General features: G+C 37.4%; 1 protein-coding gene across 1 annotated transcript; it reads right to left on the reverse strand.

Annotated features, from left to right (window-relative positions):
- Nucleotides 1-605: 605 nt before the first annotated feature.
- On the reverse strand, nt 606-7325 carry LOC103043715 (thialysine N-epsilon-acetyltransferase). Its single transcript, XM_007248043.4, has 6 exons — nt 6928-7325; nt 5302-5353; nt 5019-5102; nt 4296-4397; nt 4114-4154; nt 606-2781 (listed from the first exon to the last, which is right to left on the reverse strand). The coding sequence occupies exons 1-6, from the start codon at nt 6988-6990 to the stop codon at nt 2614-2616; spliced, it is 510 nt and encodes a 169-aa protein (XP_007248105.1). The 5' UTR covers nt 6991-7325; the 3' UTR covers nt 606-2613.
- Nucleotides 7326-23447: the final 16122 nt, after the last annotated feature.

Below are 23447 nucleotides of genomic sequence, written 5' to 3' on the forward strand. Positions count from 1 at the left end.
CTGTATAAAATGTACTTTATTGCAAAGGTTGAAATTCTTCTGTTTGTAAGTGTTTATATAGTCAATCTTGAACACTGAATCTTTAAATAACTATGCTGATAGCTTATATTGAAATTGATCCATTTATCACCAACAAACTAAACAAACCATGACTTTCAGCAAGCAGATTTACAGGAATACACCTTTAGCTCCAGTCACTGCTGGTTATTGGCAATGTTTAGAACACGAGCCGGCAAGTGTGCACTTCAGTAAAACAGCCAGAGATCAGAAGTAACTCACTCGAGTCCACACAAAGTGATGAAGCACAGCACACAGCCTGGCTCTCTCTGTGCAGCTCCTTCACAGCTGCAGTTTTTTTATTACCTTCATATATTTCTACATGCCTCATTTCTACATTCCTAATCAGCCACGAGGTGGCGCCTCTATTTCACCTTTGAATGCTGCTGCTCATTTTTTGACCCTTCAAATTAAGGCCTTTGTGTGCTGGCACGTTTCCAACAAGTTACTTAAGCAGCAGCTTTTCGCAAAGACAGCAATCATTTTTCCTGGCAAAAATAAATAAATAAATAAAATGCAACTGACAAAAAGACAGCTCGAGACACGGGTAGGGTTACAGGTCACCACAACAGCGGAGGTGTATCGTTTATTGTGGTCATCCACAGAAGAATTCATACAGCACTGACATGTTTAAAAGACTTTCACTATTCAGTAACATTCTACAAAGTGTATACAGTATTGGTTTCACCTTCTCATTCAGGTGATGTTGTTTATTATTTTCTTCAATGTAGACTGTACATGTAGATAAAGCAGTCTGCCAGCTTTTACCTCTTAAATTGACAGAGAGTGAGAATGAGTGTGCAAATTTGTCATCACAGCAAAAGGTGATTTACACTAAAGATTTGTTGCCACAGAATTAACCTTGAATCTCCAAACTTTACAGGATCAAAGTCCCAAACAAAGTCCCAAATCAATAGAAACACTTTTTCAATTATTTCCACGGACATTTTCAAATGAATGTCTTTAAATGAATTGCATTCAATGCAAACTGTTATTCAGTGCTTTTTGAGCGTTTCTATTGGTCCATTCCAATGGAAAGAACAACTGTGAGATTATAATTAATGCAAAAATCCAGCATGGACATACAAGGTTTTTCCAAGGCAGCAACATACAAATCCACATACATACACACACACCATTTTATATGCAAACACAGACTAGCCAAATCATTAAAATGATTAAAATGATTCTACACTTTTCCATTGTTCATTTCAGCTGCTCCACTTCCCACTTCGGAACACTGTGTAGTTCTAAAATTACAGACTGTAGTCAATCTGTTTCGGTATTTATATAGAAATACGAAATTACCAAACCAAAATGAACTACTGAACCGCAAAGTGCAAGAGACACGAACTGTGGTCTTCACACACAATGTCAAGCTGTAACTTGTACAATAACTGCATACACGCTGCAGCTGAAACAGCGCCAGGCTCTTGTCCCAGCGCACTACTTGGCAGGCTCCACTAAAATAAAACAGTGCTATCTTGCTTAACAAGCTTTACTGTCCGTGAAGAACATCTTGAACATCTTCTAAGAGGAAAGATAAACAGTGCACAGTGCAATCGTGGCCCCATCTACACAAACAGATATAAATAGATCTGATCACCGCTTTAGTGTTGATTCAATTGAATTCAATTATCTGCCAGGTTTTAGATTATGTGGTATCAGGGGTGTAGCAGCAAATGCTGGGCCCTGTACACTCTCAATGTCAGTGGGCCACTATCCATGCCAGTATACAAGGAAGGTGAGCGAAAAAAAAATCTGGATTTTCATGGGCCCTTCTCCCTACTCGGGCCCTGGGTAGTCAGGTCCACTTTTCCCCCCACTACCACACCCATGTGTGGTATTTTGGAACAGAACTCACCAAAATGTGCTGAACTCTGCTGGCCCCTGTTCCCTACACATAATGTAACTGAGGCTCAACAGTTAACTTAAAGTCAATATAAGAACAATTTTCAGTTAAAAAATATATAATAAATACTAAAGGGGCTTTTTGTATTAATTTCTCAATCTTTCTATGAATTCTCTACACTGTAAACTATTTCTGACCTATTGTGATAAATCCAAGCGCAAATCTTTAAATCTTCAAAAAACTATCAATATATCAATTGTGCTATTTATCTACCACCCTAACTACAAGAGGACAGTTATGGACATGGATTTTAGACTTAATAACAGTGCAAACATCAAGCACCAATATCATATTGTATTCTGTAAACATCTAAAAATGTTAAACATGACCACATGGACAGCATCCTTTTTTCATCCAGTCAACATATAAATGGAAACAAACATGTAACAGTACATCATGTTGTACAACAGTACACTATAAAATTAACTTCTATCTTTGGTTGTCATCAACACCTGAAAAACAGACACATCATGGATAAAACCATAAATGTGCCTCAGGATAAATCACATACTCACACACACTAATTATTGTACAGTTTTGTTTCTTGAGTGGTTATTTGTTGTTTCCCTGTGTTGGACCATAACCTGTAGCTTATTATTTCTGGGTAGGGCAGTAGGGATTGGCTGTACCCGTAATTGTTAAGGTTATCCCTGGGCCAAATGTTCTAGGGCGTCCCCCTCACAGCGCATGCAGTGGTAGCCCATGTCCGATGTCACGTCAAAGCAGCCTTGACTCAGGTAGAAATTTAGGGAGGGCTTGTTCCAATTCAGCACGGCAAAGTTTAGCTGAGTGCAACCGGCAGCCAGTCCCAGCTAGATGCAACAAAGACCCAGAAGAAAAGTCAACAAAAAGATCAGTATAATATACAAGATTAAACCATTTGAAATCTGTGTAAAAAACAAAAGGCATACATTTAATCTTAAGACTTTGTTTTATTTAAATTGAACAGTTACAGTTTGTTCCACCTATTGTCATATAATTTTGCAGAGGTAGTCGGTACTTGGTATAGTTAGTAGTGTTTAAACGTTAGCATCTTTAAGCTGTTTTCACACAAATACCATCTGGCAACTTTCTATTAACACCAACAGATTGTCATTATGCTCATGATTTAATTAATTTGAAGTTTATTAGAAAAGTACAACATGGCTGAAATACGTGTATATTTTTTAGTTGTTGCACTGCAAACAATAAGTCATAAATAATTAATAAAGAAAACTAATAGGATGTGATGTGTTGTAACGGCTCTTCCTCCTTCTTTATTTTGTGTTCCTTGTGTTTGACTTATTGCCTGACTTCATTCATTACATCCATAATGCAGCTGCACATACTGAACTGTTTATCATGTCACAGTCTGATACATACTGAAGTTCTATTACTATATTTAAGCACACTTAAAATCATCAGTGCACCTTTTAATCTAGTGCATATTGTGTATGAATTTTACCAGCCAGTTTGTAAGGAGCAGTAAAGCCACTCTATCAAATTGCAATGTTATTCCAGAGTTTGTTTAATTCTCCAGCACCGGGGCTGGAATAGCATTAGCATTAACTGCTAACCGCTATTTCTTTGTTCAGAGATGAGCATTATCGGCCTGTAGCATGTTTCTAACAGAGTAATCACTGCTGGAGCAGCATTAGCATTACCTACTAACCACACTCACCATTTTCCCATCGAGAGGGGAGTATTATCAGCCTGTAGCCTGCTGCTAACTCCGGCTAGCACTGCTGGAGTGGTTAGCCGCTAATGCTAATGCTAAAGCCTTAGTGCTGGAGAAATTCGGCAAGCTAAGCTTACTGTAAATTAACAAAAGTGCTTAACTCACCCAAATAAACAGTTTTTAGGACTGAAATCTGTGTAGATTAACATCCAGCACTCGTTTGACTTTTTTTACAGTTATATTGACTTAGCTTAGCTTTACTTAAATTAGTTAGCTACCCCAACCACCACCACCACCCAGCAGTGAGGCCTGCTGAATTATAAGTTCCTTGTCGTGTCTCTTAAAATGCACCTTATAATCCAGTGCACCTTATGCATGAAAATAGACCAGAAAATAGATGTTCATCAAGACTGCATCTTATTAAAAAGGGTGCCTTACAGTGCGAAATATACGGTAATCAATAACATTAATATTAAACATCACTCACCTGTGCCACTTTGCTCATCAGTGCCTTGCCAATGCCTTTTGCTAGAGATGATGCAAATATGACCACGAAAGAAAAAAAAAAGATGGTTAGTACATTTTTTGTCAGATCTTTAGATCTGATTGATCACAGTGACATTACACTGCTGTGTCTTATTTCATAAGAAATAAAAGTACTACATTTACCTCTGAACTCTGGCATCACATACAAATCTTCCATATACACAGCTCGACCTTTCCAAGAGCTGTATGTGTAGAAATACAGGGCATAGCCCACTTTAGTATGACCTGAAACAAACAAGCAAATGCCACATTTTACACTTTCTTTCTTATAATTAAGACTCTTTATTCAGCACCATGACTAACATGTTAGACTGACTAAACCCTGCAATGCAGTTTGATTAAAGAGGTCATCTACACCTAAAGGTTATGCTACAGTAATGTGAATGAGCAATAGGCTGATGAAAATACTGTATATCTGAGAAGCATTCAGTCAAGACAAAACAGAGTGGGGGAAAAATGCGGCAAGTATTAGGTAACACTCAGTAACAAATGACGTGTAGCCTTGATTAGGTAACAGAGATACTACAGCAACCTTCAACTAGCACAGCATAATATATATATATATATATAAATCATTATCACTATTTATTTCTCTCAAACTGATGCATCTTCCCATGCTAGATATTTACAGATTTCTCCATCAACTCAACTATTGTCTGAAGCATTTGTCCACTGGCTACTTTCATAAGTGTATTTTAAGTCAGTACGTTCTGTCCTTTGTCTAAAATACTGGAACAAGTTTGGTAAAAGCAACTGCATATACCAAAAAATGTTCTACTACAGAGTAGATTAAAATAGTAGACAATTCCTGTATATGAACACAGATTACCCTGGAGTGTTTCTTACCATCTTTACTCCTGTGCTGCTCAGGAACCTCAGCGATTATTCCATGGAAAAAAGGGTTTTTAGTAAAGCCATCCTGCTCCAGGTCTATAAAGAAGTCCAAACACACATTAATAACATCTACTGTCACATGCAGACATTTGAATACTTTTGATAAAAAGCCACCATATACAATTTCTTTAACATGAAGATACAAATTGAAGATATGAATATTTGCATCTCGAGAACTGAAGTATAAATACATGTTGAAATTCTCTTTAGGATGGATGAGTGTGATGTTGCATACCTTTCTGTGTAATCTTCACATGGTCTGACACTTTCTCATACTCGGCCAGTTCCTGAGACAAAAACAACACAAGGCTCATTGCTGCATATTCGTTACATAAATGTTATTAATTTGTAGAATTGTGGGCCCTGTATGAATGCCCAAATAGAGCCAAAAGTAGATCCATAATGATACATATTCTTTCAGAAATGTTGTGACAGATCTTTGATTACTTTGATTAACATGTTGTCAAGTTTTAAACATATATTTACTATAACAAATATACATATTATGCATTATAACTCAGACTATATTATGTCAATATTACACAACTGTAGCATTTGCTGCAGAAAAAAAATTCAGAATGATTTATCAGTAGTGTTTGCTATAGGTTAATAAGTGATTGCTACAGTGTCCAAAGTGGCTGCTAAGATATGTCATGTAGTTGCCAAGCCTGCATCCACACTATGAGATTTAAGGCAAGATTTTCCAATAAAAAACATAAATCTGATTAGCCCCCCTGAAGTGCCCCTGTCCAGTCACTCTGTTCTTTACCAGAGAGCGATGATTAGATAGGTGAGTGCAATTCCACTCATAAACACTAGTGGCGCTAATGAGATAAATATAAATGCCCAGTGTCACTAAAGCTCATGTAGGGGAGATGTGTTATACTGACAGTAGTAGTGTTTGTGAAAAAGTAAAAAGATTTTTAAAATGCTGGATTTTCTCACATGCTGTGTGTGTGTTTTATTTTGTCTATGTACTGTAAAATGCATGTACAACTTGGAAGGATATTTTTCCCAGTAAAAACTGTGCAATAAAATAGCAGATTGTATACGTACAGAATCAAAAAAATAATTAAGCAGTAGTAAACAAGAGAGTCCAGAAGACTAGAAGACGAGAAATACTTGAAAAAGTTCTAATGTAAATAATTTTCTACTTCACAGAATAATAAAGTAACCAACTAAATTTAAAATGAATTGTTTTCTTTTTTTTTTTTCATTTTTATTCTTTAAATCTTGATTGCAAATTATATTTTATGTAAGCTTTAGGCACATAAATAATATTTTTTCAAATAACATTCAGGTGTTTGAACATGGTCTGACTGGTGAAATAATACTTGACCCCTCTATTATTATTGTGGGCCCTTGAAAGCTCCTTACTCAGAAAAATCCTAGAGCAGTCAGTTGCCTGACTACCTTTATTATGTTTATTTATTTATTTTTACAGTCATCTGGAAGGGTACGTATGCTTGTGATAATAATGAGATAAACTGTCCTCTGTTTGTAGATAAAATGAATTGGTCGTTTTTGATCAGAGCACAGTGTGAGGGTTACTGTGCTCTATTTACTGTGTGTTTCTGGTCTGTACCAGTTTAGACTGTATGGTGAGATACAGGCAGTTGAGCAGCTGCTGCTGCTGCTTTCAGAGTTCAGTTCAGTTCAGATATCGGCCGGCAGGTTCTGGGGAGAAGGACTGTCAGCTTTCTGAATTAATCACACAGCTCGTCAAAACACAGACAGGACAGAGCTGCGGCGCTGCAGTGACGCTGTACGCCCATGCAGATGATGACAGCAGCACCATGCTGCTCCCCTCCCTCTCTCTCCCCCCCCGGGTCCACACACGTGTGAAGCTCGCGCTGCTCACCGTGATCATCCGCGCGATGTCCTTACAGTCCTCGAGAGTCGCGGCCCGCAGAGTAAAGTCCATTGCTCTCGCTGTAGAGCGGTAAACAGTGTTGGGCTCCGGCGGCGTGGTGCTGTGTGTGAATGGAGGACCGCGGCAAAAGGAGCTGCTTTTACATCATAACCGCCTGAACAGCTGGGGCTCGCGGCTCAACATTACCCCCTGCTCGGGGAGTGTTGGTACTGCAGCTCCGCTCACCACACACCGCTTCACTCTGAACTCTAAGAGGGCTGACTCTGACCCCATCCCATTTCCATTTTTGTACCCCTTCCCCTTAGAACAGAGAATTGGGACAACCCTTTAAGCACCCGATACTTCAGAGCCCCTGAGGTGACATTATGTTAAAAAAAATATTAAAGTGTTGGAACGATATAATTAAGGCACAGGTTGTGCACAATATGACTGCCTTCAGCCATATCTGGATGGGATTAGTTTCTCAGGGGGTACTGGTGTAATAAGTCCATAATTCGGCTATAATTGGCTGTGTTGTTTATAACAGATAAAAAATAATAATAATAATCTCAAAACACACTTGTGCATAGCTCAAAACACTGAAAAATCTCCGTTTTATAAACCTTGATCAGGGATCCTCAGAGATTTTGGGCCCTATATAAAGACTTAAACTTAACAAAAAGGCAGAACAGTGGTAAAATATTACACAACACCTACAACTAACAATGCATGAAAACAACATAAAACCCAGACCCAAACTTGGCTGCTTAGTTGCAAACCAGTTAAACCGGTTATAAACAATAGCCAGACTATTCACAATTAGCTACAGTTAGGATGCTAATGCAAATCTCCTGATGCAAAGATACCAAAATCTGCATCATAGATAGCCACAAATCTAAAATATGACACCATGTGTTTTTTCTTCACCAGCCAAACCAGCTTGTGCTATTTTTTGGGAAGCTATCCCCACTCAAGCTGGTCAAGCTAAGTAAAGACTGGTTGACCAGGTTTGATTTTGATCAGCACAGGGCAGAGCATAGCCAAGCATAAATAAGATAAATGCAACATAGAGTATATTATACTAAATTTCTAGTATAGTCTAGTATACCATCATGTGTTAACTTTAGCTAAACTGCTTAGCTTTGGATAGCCAGGCTGAATGTGTTGTTATAGTCTACAGAACAACTATTTAATATAGATATATAAATATAAAATCGCAAGTACACAGCTTTTCAACAGGTCATCCTTTCTTTACTAACCTGACATGTCCACCACTCACAGACTACACATACCTTCCTTAATGAAAAAATCGTTTTCTGCGAAACGTTTAGTCGCACTTTTAATCTCTTTCTCTGTGGTTTTGTTAATCTAATCTTTAATTTAAATGCATGCCGAAGCTCCTCGCCTATAACTCCTTTCTCACGGCTCACAAGCACTTTCCGCACCTGGTTTACGGGCGGACTGAACCATTCCGTGTAAAAATACGGGGGGAGGCAAATCAAGCAATTTGTTTTTATTTTGCCAAACGTAAATAATAAAAACACGCTTTAATGTTTAAATGATCTAAATACATCAATGAAAATGACACAGTGTATAGATTAGTGTAATAGATTAATACAAAAATAAAATTGTTCTAATCCCCTGTCAATCAAAAGCCTGTAGAACCCCCATGTGGGCCCTGGGCCTGTTTGAGAGTCAGAAGCAAGTCAAAAAATAATTCAGCCCTGATATTTTTGAGTGAAACTCCAGTAAAAGGTAAAAAAAAATACACTGCATAATTTATCACTTAGCTTAGATACAATCAACCAAGAAGATATGGTTTGGTAGAGAGTTTGCTTTTTTAGTTTAGAACAGGAGATGCTAGGCCAGAGAAACTCTAGAGAGGAGAATATCCCCTCGAAGGTCTCATTTCTTGTTTTTATCTTTTATTTATCTTTAGTTTTTTTTATATATGGGTAAAAAAAAACTTATAAGTTTCCTTCTGTGACATACCAACTAAACTTGACAATTAACGGGTGAGTTGAATCAGGGGAGCTTGAACAGGCAAAACAACAGTGAAGGAATCTGGTCCTGCAGGGCTGAAGTTCTCCACCCCTGCTCTAGTCAAAAAAAAAAAAAAAAAAAAAAACAGAGTAAACTTCTCCTCATAGGTAAAAAAAAAAAAAGCAAGTTTGAGCAGTAGTGAACTTAGGCTGTTTGAATTGTAGGGTTAAAAAAATAAAAAGGGCATACTGCGCAACATGTGACCTGTATATTCCAGAGGTTGGAATACATGCAGGTTTAAGAATGTGCCATTATTGAGAACATTTTACTTAGTCTTTTTCCATCAATACCAATACAGTGTGCCCCATACTGGTGGGACGCTTCACCATTAGAGGACTACCTAACTAGGAACTTTCATGTTCATGTTCACCTCATGAACCTTATTTAACACCGGTAGGACATACCAGTAGAACATAGAGTAGGCAAACATCTTATAGGCCAATATCTTGTAGGCCAATATCTTCCAAAGATGTTTCCCTATATAACAATAGAAACCTTATAATTAAATAAATTCACATGAAAGAAAATATTATTGAATGTTAAAATCTTAATAAAAACTGCTTAGTTGGGTCAGTGTTTCAAGCCTTTATGCAACATATAAGACAGAGCCAGATATATCATTTTCAAAAACTATTGTAATGATGGAGTTTTTATTTTCTATTACAAATAAAGAATGAGGGGCAAAATATACGTAATCATAAAAAAGGATACTTTTGGAAGTAAACAGAAGCATGCGGCTTATTATATTATATTGTGAGGGTTTTATGGTTGCACTCACACAGACTTACACAAATAAACAAACATGCGTGTGTTTTTCTGTAGCTTAAATAAACATATTGTTAACACCCTTTACTATGATGACGCACATACTGACCCTGTGGACTAGAAATGACGAATCCGTGCAAATCAGACTCTAGGAAATACATAGTCTAGTGAAACACCTTTCTCGCTGCCCTCTGTAGGATATGTATGTACAACATATTTAATAATCAGGACCCCACAGGACTACGCAGAGCCCATAGTATTAGGGTGGTGGGTCATTCTATACATTTCGATTTCTTTCCCATCATGCTCCTGTTGAAAGTCTGTGAAAAGCTGTTATAATTGTACAATTATAATTATAAGTACAAAGACAAGCAGCCTTTGTTTACAGTTGCTCCTGTGTATGAAAAAATTTGTGCAGATGCCCTAAAATAATGACTTTGCAGAATGAGGCTTTCTGTTGCTGGAGAGAGCTCACAATATTAGCATCACAATTTCCATGAGCTAGGACTACAATCTAATGAAAATGATAAATTCAGTTGATTATATCTGAATAGCCTAACCACCTCTCACCAAATCATTAAGATGACGGAAGCCCTGGTACGAGTGCATCAGGCATAGTAGTGCTGCTGGAGTTTTTAAACCTCTCAGTTCAACTGCTGAACTGAGAATAGTCCACCAACCAATAATATCCAGTCAACAGCTTTCTGTGACTTTACATCTACTAGGTGTAGCAGCTAGGTAGGAATACAGTAAACAGAGCCATTTCATGGCATTTGGGTGCCCCAGGCAAAACGGACCCCACCTAGCCCCACACCACCCTGGTGAAATTTTAATTAGGAGGGCCCCATATTCAAATATCTGAAATGTCCAGTGAAATGCTTTGCGAAAATGGATGGATGAGTACTACTAGACATGAATGTTCCAGTCTGGTTATATAATGCGTATAATTATGGAAGGTTATTCCTATGATAGGTTTTATGGAAAGATCTCTAACACAACATCTGTGTAACATCTGTGTATTCATATGTAGGTCACTCTGGATCAGACCCTCATTTATTAAAAAAAAATTATATATTCCAACATTCCAGCAGAAGGGAAAAAATCTTAACTTCTAATGAAAACAGTGCAACGTTTTATTTAAAAATGTTTATTCCAAATCATATTGAAGCATTTCTATTTGTACAACTGCCAGGTCAAAAAGTGCAGAATGGAGAGAAAAGACAAGGTTTTTAGAAGAAAGATGCAAAGCCAGCGATGAAATTAAATTAGATCATAATGTTATAAAAGTAATTATTATAAATTAAGTAAGAATTAATATTTTTGTTATAATACTAATTGAAATAATAATTAGTATTCTTATATATATAGTATATTATGTTAAAGAGAGAAGTTGTTGTGCTTGGCATGGCCAAAATCAGTGTTTTTTAGTTGTGTTTTGAGAGTGAACATAGGGTTGGTGTGTTTTATTAGCCCAGTGCTAAATATAGATCTGGGGCCTAGGGCTGGACAGGGAATGAAAACACACACACACACAACACCCTCACACACACGCGCGCACAGGGCGGGGAGGAAATGGACAGGTCGTCAGTTGCCTACACACCCTATTTTTTTCTTGTTGCCATCATTTTCTCTTCAGCTAGGTCTCTGATTGCCAGTAAGAGAGCAGAGAGCTGAGCTGAAACACTGAGGGAAAAAAAAACTCAGAAAAAGCAAACACTGAATGCAGTGACTGCTATGTGACGTGTGTGCTGTGCGCAAATGAAGCTGACGCATGCGCAGCAGGCGCAGAGGGAGAGATACGGAGTAAAAGAGATTGAGTGCACTTCCGGTGAGTGGGCTAGTGGACTCAGAGCTTCAAGGCTGACAGTTATAATAACTTGAATGTGAGCCATTAGAAATGACGTGGAAAGCACAGACTGGAAATAGCAGACCGAGTCTGTAAGACAAATGTAGATTCTAACAGATTCTGAGATGGAAATGTGGGCTGCCTGGACAGACTGCGTTTAACAGTCAGTGTGACAAAGCAAAACGTGGAAAAAGACATCATGCTCATTAGGACCAGCAAAATGCCAAGCAGCATTACGTAGGCCTAAACCACAGCGTGTGCAGCTGTGTGGCTCACACTTCACTCATAAAACCTGCAGGACAAGTGTGAACTTACGTCACAGCCTGTGAGCCTCCTCTCAATAAAAATAGCTGGTGGAATTTTAGAAAAAGGACCACCACACTGATGGATGTGTTTGGCCATTTTTAAACTGAAGCCCCAAGAGGTTTCCACACTGACTTCTGCCCTTTGTTCATTTTCCCTTAATAAATCTCTCATATAGAGAGCAGTGAGTTGACTGCTACTAGTTACTGATTTCAGCTACTTTAAATGCAGTCATAGCTGACAAGCATCCAGGAACACACACAGCCTGTATGATTAACATAGATAAGCATTTCTAGTAGAACGAGATGCTTTTACCGTATAGTCTTTTATTTTTCCAGGAAAACCTTGCCCCAAGGTCAATATGCCAAATTGCAAACATCAGTTAAGGGGTTTAAAACCATCCCAATTTTACATGCATACTAGTATGGCATGTTTTTGCCAGCTATAAGCTTAATTCTAGCTTATGCTTTTCAGCCCTTTAGGTTTTCCCAATTGAACATTCTTTACCTAAAATCATTATAACCCAATGACAAAACAGAATGGACATTTTTGTAAGCTGAAAAGATGGTTTATTTACAATCTGGTGTTGGAGGGACCAGTTAGTTCTTCACTTCTCCACTACTCCAGGTTTCCAAAATTTAAAAACATTGGCCTGTTGGTGGCAAAGTCAGTTAAAGAGATATAATCTCCCACACTCAATATTTCTAATAGAATGGGAGGCCTTTGCCAGCCAAACATGAGATTAAGACAGGATTCTTTAAATCTGCTTCTGGACTAAAAGTTAGTCCTTCAAGTGGGCAGCATTTTACAATTAAAAAACCTTGGTCTTGGTCTCTAAGTTCAGTAAAAAAAAAATGTTTAGTGGGATATAAAACCTCCTTTCAACATAAGCCCAAGGCAGAGATATTATATATTAACTCTAGTCCAATAGTGATGAGTTATTCCTCCACTTCTCCAGAACTGGAAAACCTCGGTATAAGGTCACTATGTCTAATATAGCAATATCTGTTAGATATTGGATATAAATCCCCCCATTTCAACTTATTTCTAATAGAATAAGAAACGTTCGCTCGTCAAACAAGACCCTTTAAATCTGGTTTAAGAAATATGGGTTGGTCCTTCAGGTGTCCAGGAGTGAATAATTAAAAAACCTTGGTTTAAGCCTTAAGGTCTCTTTGCCATGAGCTATGTAGAGGATTTAAAGTCCTTCCAATTAAACATTTGTAGTAGAATAGAGTGAACCAGCTATAAACCTATAAAAGTAAGGTTTTTCAAATCTGGTTTTGAGGGAATTACTTAGTCCTCCTGTTTAGTATTTAGAATTGAACTTTGAGATACCAAAAAACATCAGTATCCGATCTCATAAATGTTACAGTCAGATCCTATCAGCAATTTTCAAACATCTTGAGTAAAAGTTTTTCCAAAAAAGTAAAGGATTTTACTGCAGCAAATATGGATACCAATGGAACGCCTCAGTCCAAGTTCAGTTTAATCTAATCTGATCATTTTAACTCTGTATTTCTGCCCTGTGGTGTAAAAAACTTGTAGCCCGGCCTAATATTGCAAGCTGCCTTGCAACCTATGAAGGTAATTCACACTGATGACTGCATTTGAGAGTTTGTGGGTATGATGTAGTGTTTAATTCTGTCTGTCTGTCTGTTTCTTTATCCCATGAGAAAATGTATATGCCTAACACAGAAACTTGTTTGCTGATCTAAGGTCAGCCTGAGTGCCGATCATCCCATATTTAGCTGAAGTGTGAAACAGACCCCAGGTCAGTGTGAGTAACAGTGCAGAGGGCTGCTTAGTCAACCCAGTGCAACACAGGAAGCTGCCTCCTTTTCCTGTTTAGTCTATGACGTGATGCAGTTCTCTTCTTCTTGCTGCATTTTTTTCTTATTATTGGCTCCAAGATTAGATGCTTAAGTCATTTCAGTTGCAGAGCTTAACCATAACTGCTGTAGCTGCTGGCGGAGAACACTGTGTTCTTTTAAATGAAATAACGGTCAAGTAATTTTCTCTAACTGAAGAAACAAAGAACATTGTTTCTTTTAAAGAGACTCTGAGTGCAACTGTAATCTCATACATATGTATAAGACTGTTTTCTGTTAGCATGGAGTTTGCCTGTTCTGGCATTTTTATTCCTTAGTATACATTACCAGTCAAAAGTTCTCATTCAGTGTTGTAATTTTTTTTTGTCCTACACTATAAATGAATATGAGTAAGTAGTTCTTGCCATACTATGGATTAGAACATTTCTCAAAGAGGGCTATTCACTGTATACCAACTCTACCTCTTCACAACACAACTAATGCTCTCAAGCACATTAAGAGGATAGCTGTTAACTAAAAACAATTCCAAGTGACTCTACCTCATAATGCATAATAAAGAAAAAACACTTAATTATAGGTTTGTCTAAATTTTTAACTGATACTCTATCTGTCTGTCTGCATGTCCACGTATTGTAGGTGATTGCCTTGATTAGAAAAGTGATACCTGAACAAGCCTTATAAACCAACTCTAAATATTTGATTACCAGCTTGTTGCTCAATTTTCTTTAAGATTTCATCAGCCCAGCTTTTAGGGTCCCCACCCACTCCCTATTTTTGGGCTATTTCAACTGCCAAAAATACCTGAATGGGGTATTCAGCGGCATACAGCTCTGTATGACTTATAGTGGGAGTAGAAAAGTAGAATAAAACTTCTGACCAGCTGGGGGGGACTGCACTGCAAAGAATGAGATATTGATAAGTGAGATCATCATTATTTAAGTAGTCTTTTAATAATTTAAACAATTTCTTCTATATCTTTTGGTCCATTCCTTATACAATATTGACTGTGTAAAGGGTACCTTTTCTGTTTAGCTGTATTTTACACTGTAGTGATTCTTTGATTACTCCTGTGTCCAGTGTGTCCCTGTTATTCCCCTATTTTCCCGCTTCAGCTTAGTAGGTGACGTGTGTCAGGTTAATGTATTACAGTATGAAAAAAAATTACCCTAAAAGGGTCCACTTAGCTCAGTGCTAACAGAAGCAATACAGCAAGTCACATGACCAATGAGCTCACTGTCTAGAGCATGACCCTCTGACCATTTCCTCTCTCAGATATGGCGATGACACTTACTAGTTGTTTCCCTTATATGGAAGTGTCTTGTCTATAGTGGTCATTAACCCCTCTTGTCAAACAGATCCAGTGTGGCAGTTTTTCAGCTATATACTGAGGTTTTTTCATATACTCAAGTTTCTTTTTTTACTGAGTAGTAATACTTTAACCTCATAAATTTAAACTCCTCCTCCTGGCATTTTTCTCAAGTGGTTTAACCAGTGGTGGATGACATAACAAACCTTGTGCTTACCATGAGTTAAAGAAGAGATACCCAACATGAAATATTACTCCAGTTAAAATACTTAAGTACTTGAATACAATACAAATACATAATACATGATTTTAAGTATTTGCCATCAAATTATACTTAAGTGTCATTTATTATGGCTCTAATGTTTTCTTATCATTTTTGTAACAAAATTCTTAATTAGTTTATTTTATTTATTTAAATACATAATTAATTAGTCAGATAATAACATATATTAAAATGATAATAAACACAAAACACTAAAGAATAAACATTAGGTAGAAACTGGTGAATATATATAATGTTTTGAAGTTTAAATAGTTTAAGAATTTTTTATGTTTATTAAAGCATGTTTGATAAAACCATGCTTTGTACACAATTTTGCAAATGCATTTGCATCTGTTTCTATATATTAATATAATAAATATTCCATATGTTTAGTAAAAATAATATTTATAGTAAGAACTTAACTTAACTACATACATTTTGATTGCAGGTAATTCTGCAATAAAAGTGACAGAGCATATGGGGATTAACACTTGCTTTAAGCAATGCTAATACTTTTTAAGTTTTTAAAACATGAATGTAGTTTCACATTACATGTAAATACAGCAAATTTACAAAACTCTCACAACCTCCGCCATCAAAAAGACTCATAAACAGCAGTGACAGGAATTGGCCATTAGTAATATTTAAAATACCATTACCCCTAATAATGACCAAAGACACTTTACCCTTCACTTAAGACCAAGGACACAGTGCTTATGGAAAGTGACGCTGTCGGGCTTATGCTGGAGTGTGTATTCAAACAAGTAAACTATTTAGTAAGCAGGTGTTTATTATTCAAACATGCCCATCGACGTATGGAAATGCACATGCCCAAATCTACTGTAAACAGACAACTTCTGCACATCAGTCATCAGACCAGTGAGTCTGTGTCTACAGTGTCCATTAATATGATATGGTTTGGATCCTTCTAAATCTGTTAAGTGACAACATTAATTGTGGAAAGGGCTATAAAATATATTTTAAATGAATGTGTTAAACTATATTTAACAAATAGAACAATGATATGTTGTAGCTTAAGTGTTAAAGCTTAACTGGAGATGGCTTGTAGTGGATGAGGGCCATTTTTGGCACAAGGTTTATATTTATTAAAACCTAAAAATGAATTATAAACCATATATATATATATATAAATGAATATAAATGAATACAATACAACATGACCTAAGTATCATGTGTCACTTCCCCAAATGCCGTAGAATGCATTTATTTTATTTTATTTTTTTTCAGCATTTTATTTCAATTTTTTTCCATGTTCTTCCTCAATTTACACAGCCAATTACCCAACCCCAACTCATTAGGACTCCCCCTATCACTAGTGATGCCCCAACACCAGGCGGGTGCTGAAGCAGGATTGCCGAGTAGCATCGCAGCGCGCTCGGAGGAAACCGCAGCGACTCGGTTACAATACATCAGCTAACAGACACCTTGTGCTGAGTGACATCACCCTTTGGAGCGATGTGGGGTGAGAGCGCCATCTACCCACCCAGAGAGAGCAAGGCCAATTGTGCTCTCTCTGGGCTCCGGTAGCCCAAGGCAAGCTACATGAACAGGATTCTGACTGGCGATCTCCTGATCATAATGGCAGCACTTAGTCCACTGGACCACTCAGGGAATGCCTTTTTTAAATATGGAACACTATTTAGAATAAAAAAAAAAACTTAAGCTCTGTTTTTATTGGCTGGTTTGAATCACAAAGATGGCCCACAGCCACATTGCTGATCTTAGTTTAGCTAAGTATAGACCAGCCTAACTCAGCACTGTAACAGCTGGCTTCATAGGCTTACTGATTATGCCTTTATACAGTTTCTGGCTTAATTTGTGTAAAGACAGTTATGTAACAATTTTGGGGGGGGGGGGTAAATTTGCCCATTTTGCAGCTAAATTATGCTTACATGGGTTTTGCCCCTGAAGGAAGACGTAGTAGTGTTTGAGGATCATGGTATATTTCTTTCATGTACTGATCTCTTGTTATGCAACAGCACAGACATTCTTTAGGGGCCCCTTTAAGTAGCCTGAATATTTCTGTATTATTTGGGCCTGTACTGTAAAACATAAACAGGATACTGGCTGCTAAGTAGCAGCTACTTGCGGGAAGTTTTTTTTTTTACTGTAAGGCCTCTCTTTCTCACACACGCACACACACACACACACACACACACAATGCACACTTCACTCAAAAAGTGTATTTTGGATTGTAGCCACGATAACAATGTGCTAGTTAATGCTTAAATGTATGTGCAAAATTTGGGGGCTGTACAACAGACGACAAATAGCCTGCCGGGGTTTTATGATAATGATTGCCCTGATTTATTTCAGTAACCTTATTCCAGGGGTGTCCAGTCTTATTCACAGAGGGCTGGTGGGAAGTTTTTTTAACATGGACAGCTGCATTGTTTAAAAAACAATGTTGAATTATTTTTTTTTTGTGAAAAGGTTAACAAAATATGTATAAATTTGAATTAAAGCTTTAATTTGGGAAATGCATAATGCCATTATCTTATAAATATGATCATTATTATGATTTTAATTATGTTTTGGGCACAATCTCGCTATACTGTAATTGGAAATAGACTAACGTTGTAAAAATTATGCTACAGAAGCTAGTACTGGTAGTGCCTAAGTAAACAAAAAAAAAAACAAAAAAAACATTTTCTTTCAAAGTCAAGTGAGTGCTGGATGTTAATCTACACAGATTTCTCTCCTGAAAACTGTTCCTTTGATTTACAATAAGATTAGATTTCCAGTAATTTAGCACGATTAGCAGGGCTTAGCGCTAGTAAATTCTATCTGACAGCGCTACACTGAGGAACCCAGAGTCTTCCGGTAAGCCAGGCCACTATTATGTAGCGTCTTTTAAACACACAAACCAAAGTTCAAAATACTCACCTCTGAATGGCAAAAAAGCTACCGATGCGGTTAGCAGATAATGCTAATATTGCTCCAGCCTTGGTGCTGGAGAAACTTCACTGAAACTTCTGTATAATACTGTACTTAAGCAATGTGGCTTAACTGCTCCTTACAACCTGACTGTTAAAATTCATACATGAGACGCACCAGATTATAAGGCACTGTTGATTTTTGAGAAATTAAAGGATTTTAAGTGCTCCTTATAGTGTGAAAAATATGTCCTGTGACTTTAGCAATGTCTATTTTGTCATGAATGCTGCACTGGTCTGTGGAATATGAATAAGAGGTCTCCTGCTTTGAATGTGGGTGCGATTTCTCAAAGTTGCCTTTCTGTTTGTATGGACAATTCTATACTGTGGCTGTCGTTCAATGATCACAATGCACTGTCCACCGTGCAAGGTAATGCCATCTATGAGGTATTTCCAGGATTCATAAATGATAAATGCACGCACAACTTGAGTAATTAATTGTCAAATCCATCTAGCACTCACTATATATTGCTGTGATTTGATTATTTGAGCTGCGCTGCAGGTCTAACACATTTGAATGATGTCAAATTAGAATGTTTGTGTTAAACAGCAAATTTGCTTTGGTGTAACATCCCATTAAACCTGTATGTCTGAGTGCCAGCTCTAGTTCTGGAAAACTGCCACATCTGTCCTTGATTTTCTGAATCAAATGCATTAGTGTTGCATATCAAGTTATGTTGCGTCACCAATGAAAAATGTTTCGGAAGTATTTTGTACTTTGTATCTATTAAGTGAAAAAGAAAAGACAACACTCAAGGCCACATTCAGTAGTGGCTTGACGTAAAATCTTCAGAGTAACTGTGGTCTGTTTAGACCTATTCACATTTCTAGAATGGAATTCTGAGAAGTGGAGAGGAAGTAGGGGGAAATGGACCAGAAGTACGTTTACAAAGAACTGTCTGCAGCAATGTTCGGTAATTGCAAAATATAGGAGTTCTCAATTCTGATTAAACAGGTACAGTGGTGTGAAAAAGTGTTTGTCCCCTTCCCAGTTTCCTGATTTTTTGCATGTTTGTCACACTAAAATGTTTCGGAACATCAAACCAAAATATCCAAACCTACATGGCCCTGTGTGAAAAAGTGATTGCCCCCCTAAGCCTTATAGCTGGTCGGTCCACCCTTAGCTGCAACAAATGCAACCAAGCATTTGTGAAAACTTACAATGAGTTTTTTACAGCGTTGTGGAGGAATTTTGGCTCCATTCATCTTTGCAGAATTGTTGTAAACCATATTAGCCATATTGGAGGGTTTTCAAGCATGGACAGCCTTTTTAGGGTCATGCCACAGCAATCGGATTCAGGTCAGGACTTTGACTGGGCCACTCCAAAGTCTTTATTTTGTTTTTCTTCAGCCATTTAGAGGAGGACTTGCTGGTGTGTTTTGGATCATTGTCCTGCTGCAGAACCCAAATCAGGAAGGGGGCAAACACTTTTTCACACCACTGTACATACACTGACACGTCAAAAGTCAGGGTAAGACTTGGAAACACCCACGCCTGTATAAGCTGTGAGGAGATATCTTGTGAGTGAGGTTAAACACGGGCTTGTTGGCTCATGGCAGGATGATGAATGATGAATTTTTTGAAGTTGTAGTGAGGCCTAATACTCTGTGCTAGATGGACATTGGCATAGAAACCAGAGGAGTGTCCCACCCAATATCAAAAACAGGTTGATTTGTCTTCCCCCAAAAATGATACTGCAGAAATAAACTTTTTTTTAAATGGGCACTCTGCACCCCGTATTAAAAAAGCACCCCTCTCGGGAGCGCGTTTTAACATTTCTTGATCAACAGTGTTGTTTTTATCGGGAATACATCAAAGATGGCATTATCACCCACAGTGGACAGTGCGGTGGGTGAAAATGAATGTGACCGGCAATATCTGGCTAGGAAGCACATCCACATAGGCGCCACAGACATATTGTGCAGGTCAGTGAGCATTTTTTATCTTCCACAGGACATGTCCCTTGACATGTGCCAGTTAAGTGTACCAGTATGTTTACACTTACTACAAAGCTTTAACCTCTGACTGGTGAATAACATTGATCACTTACAGTGGCATCTGTCAAGAGTTGGGACATACATATCAATATTAGGCACCATGTAAACAGTCAGATCTTAATTGATGTATTAGGAGCAGGGAGATGGGCAAGTGTATACATCTAGACACAAGTCCAGATGTCTAGATTTATACACATTAATTTGCACATTAAAGCAAATCTTAGATGTCTCGCCTCAAAACTTTTAGGATCTGTAGCTAACATCTTGGTGCCACATACCACAGGACACCTACAGAGGTCTTGTGGAGTCTATGCCTTGACAGTTCAGTGCTGTTTAGTGGCACAATGGCAGTCTATGCAATGTTAGGTTTTAAGGTTATGTCTTATCAGCCTAATGTTATTCTGTGTATTACATTTGCTAATGTTCTGCTATTAAGAATAGAATTTGAAATTGCTGTTTCTCAACTGCAATCAGGATGAAATTAGGTTCTTTGGAAGTATTTTTTTAATGTGTGCAATCAGTGCAGTGGCTGCAGGCATTTTTATGCAACTCTGATAACACTTTATCTACATGCTCGCTTGTTGCCAAATAAGGCGCTGTGCTCTGTGAAAGATCTGCTGTGTGGAAAGCCAAACATCGATACCAGCATTGCCTACAAATGTACTCCAGTGACCAGTCAAGCCTGGAATTGATCTATAGTCCGGGTCAGATACATGTGTTCAGAAAATGGTTCAAAACTAAAACTTTACAACAGCATGGAAAATGCACATGAATAATCTGTAGTATTTATTATGTTAATATTGATGTTTATTTCATTGCAGACAGTATGAAACCAAGATATTTTTGTATGTTTTGTCTGATAAGCTTTACTTTTATAATTTTTTTTTATCATTTCAGGGCTACAACATATTCCAAAAAAGGTTTGGGATGATAAGGCATTATATTCTTTGTCATATTGTCATTCCTTATAACAATACATAAAAAATACATTTTGACACTGAAGATAGAAGAAAGGCTTCTGTTTTGTACAGTAAAGTTTTAGATATCTTTTGTGAATATAACTCCATATTGCAGTGCCTGACAGTGGTTTGCCTACGTAAACACTTGTAAACACCCATGTGTTTCTATCAGCTATTTTTGAATGATGGTTTCTAATGCAGTCCAGTCTGAGAAAACAGAGACCACAGGTGTACTGGTGTGAGATTCCTCCCGATTCCTTGAATTATTAAATGATATTATGCAGTGCAATGGGAAAATATGTAAATTCTTACCATTCCAGTCCGGAAATGGATGTATATTTAAAATATAATATATCCTGGGTTAATTCCCTCTGTAATTAAATAAAAGTTAAAGTAAAGTTGTACAGTTGTTGGACATTTACAATCAGATGATACAGTATTTAATCTCAAACAATCTTGAATTTTTGATGTGTGTACAGATTGGGTACTAAATGTACTAAATGTTAGGAGACTATAACCGGCAACATATACTGTAAAATTATTGTGCAAAAATAAAATTGGTACCATGAATAACGTAAGTACCAAATCTCTGCTATTTAAAATGTACTGTTTTTTGCTAAATCAACTTGTCAAAAAATAGTCATTCAAGTCATTCAAACTTTGTTAAGTTGTTTTTTTTTTGCATTGTTCTCACTGGTATTGCCATTATAACACTCCAATAATATGAACAACTACATAACCACACAATCGAACAAGGCCTAAGTGTTTTCAGTGTCACATCGCTTATTCACAGGTCAATTCTGAGTTATGTAATTTCTATGTTATATAAAGTGCTATCAATAATCTGATTCCAGCAGCAGCCATTGTAGCTTTGTCTCTTGCGGTCTTGGGTACATTTTTGCATACTCATCTTGATCAGCTTGGCACGCAGTTCTTTCTAAAATAGAGCAAACATGACTGTCATCTCAGAACACATTGGCCAATTTCCTCATTGTAAAAATGCATTACAAGAAAACATGTCCAGCCAGGCAGCAGAGACAGATAGTAAGAAAGATAATATATAGGATGTGTGGGTGTGTGTGTGTCTACATGCTTGCTTGGATGCCTTTCTACTTGTCATTCTTTGTTGTAAACAGATAAGGAACACGGTGTCTCAGTGCATGAGCGCGTGTGTATTTGTTTGTGTGTGTGTGTGTGTGTGTGACCTCATGCTGGTTTGTGTAGTACAGTTGACCGCATGGTGAATCAGTTGTCTTGCACTAAGGTTCCTATTGGGTTTTTTCCCTTAAAGTGAAAGATTTAGCTTCATGATTGCAGTTATAACGCAATGATGCAGTCATCGGTGGTCCTACTCATACTTCCTACATAGAGAACCAAACTTCCTTTAGACCAAGTTCCCCAGGGCTCATTATTTGCCATAAAAAGATTTTTTGGCTTCTCAATCTCACACCCACTCCATTATGAATGACCAATATTTGAGAGTTTGATACAATTTAGTCCAAAAATAAAAAGTGCTACAAATGGTTCTTTAGGTAATGCTAAAAATCCATAAAGAACAATGTTCGTAATTGAGATTTGTATGAAGACCCTCTTAAAGGCATTTTTTGGCAGAGTACCACATGTAGAACCTGATTAGCACTGTCCCAGCTCTGATTAGAATCTAGGCCCGATTCTGGCCCAAATGCTTAGCTCATATCCAGGCTGAATATTGCATATATAATATGGGAATCAGCCTGAGCCGCAAATGCCAACACCCCATAACCTTATTCGGACCAGTTCCGTATGGCTGATGACAAGTCTCACCCCATGCTGCCATACATCAGCCAAGCTTTGGTCATTTTTTTATGCTATCTGGGTTTATAGTCCCTTATTTTTTAAGCCACTGGAAAAATAATCTGAATTTCTTTTGTAGCTTCCAAATCTATGTTTCCAAAATCTATTAAATGTTTTTCTGTTTACTATATTTCACCAGTATTTTTCTCTTAGTGGTAATGCGCTCCAAGTGGTCCAGCAGGCTAAGCGCTGCCACTATGATTATGATTTCGAATCCTGATCATGTAGCTTGCTTGAGAGAGCACTTTTGACCTTGCTCTCTCTGGGTGGGTTGATTTATTCAGATTTATTCAGTCTTCTAAAAGCATTTTCAGAGTTTTCTAGTAGGATTGTGAGAAAATACCAATATCTTTTTTACCATACTTTTTCATACAATTTTCAAAAACACAGTATAAGTATGTAAAGATTAGTTTAGATGTAAAGGT

This window comes from Astyanax mexicanus, chromosome 8, assembly GCF_023375975.1.
Source record: "Astyanax mexicanus isolate ESR-SI-001 chromosome 8, AstMex3_surface, whole genome shotgun sequence".
In the NCBI taxonomy this organism is placed as follows: Eukaryota; Metazoa; Chordata; class Actinopteri; order Characiformes; family Acestrorhamphidae; genus Astyanax; species Astyanax mexicanus.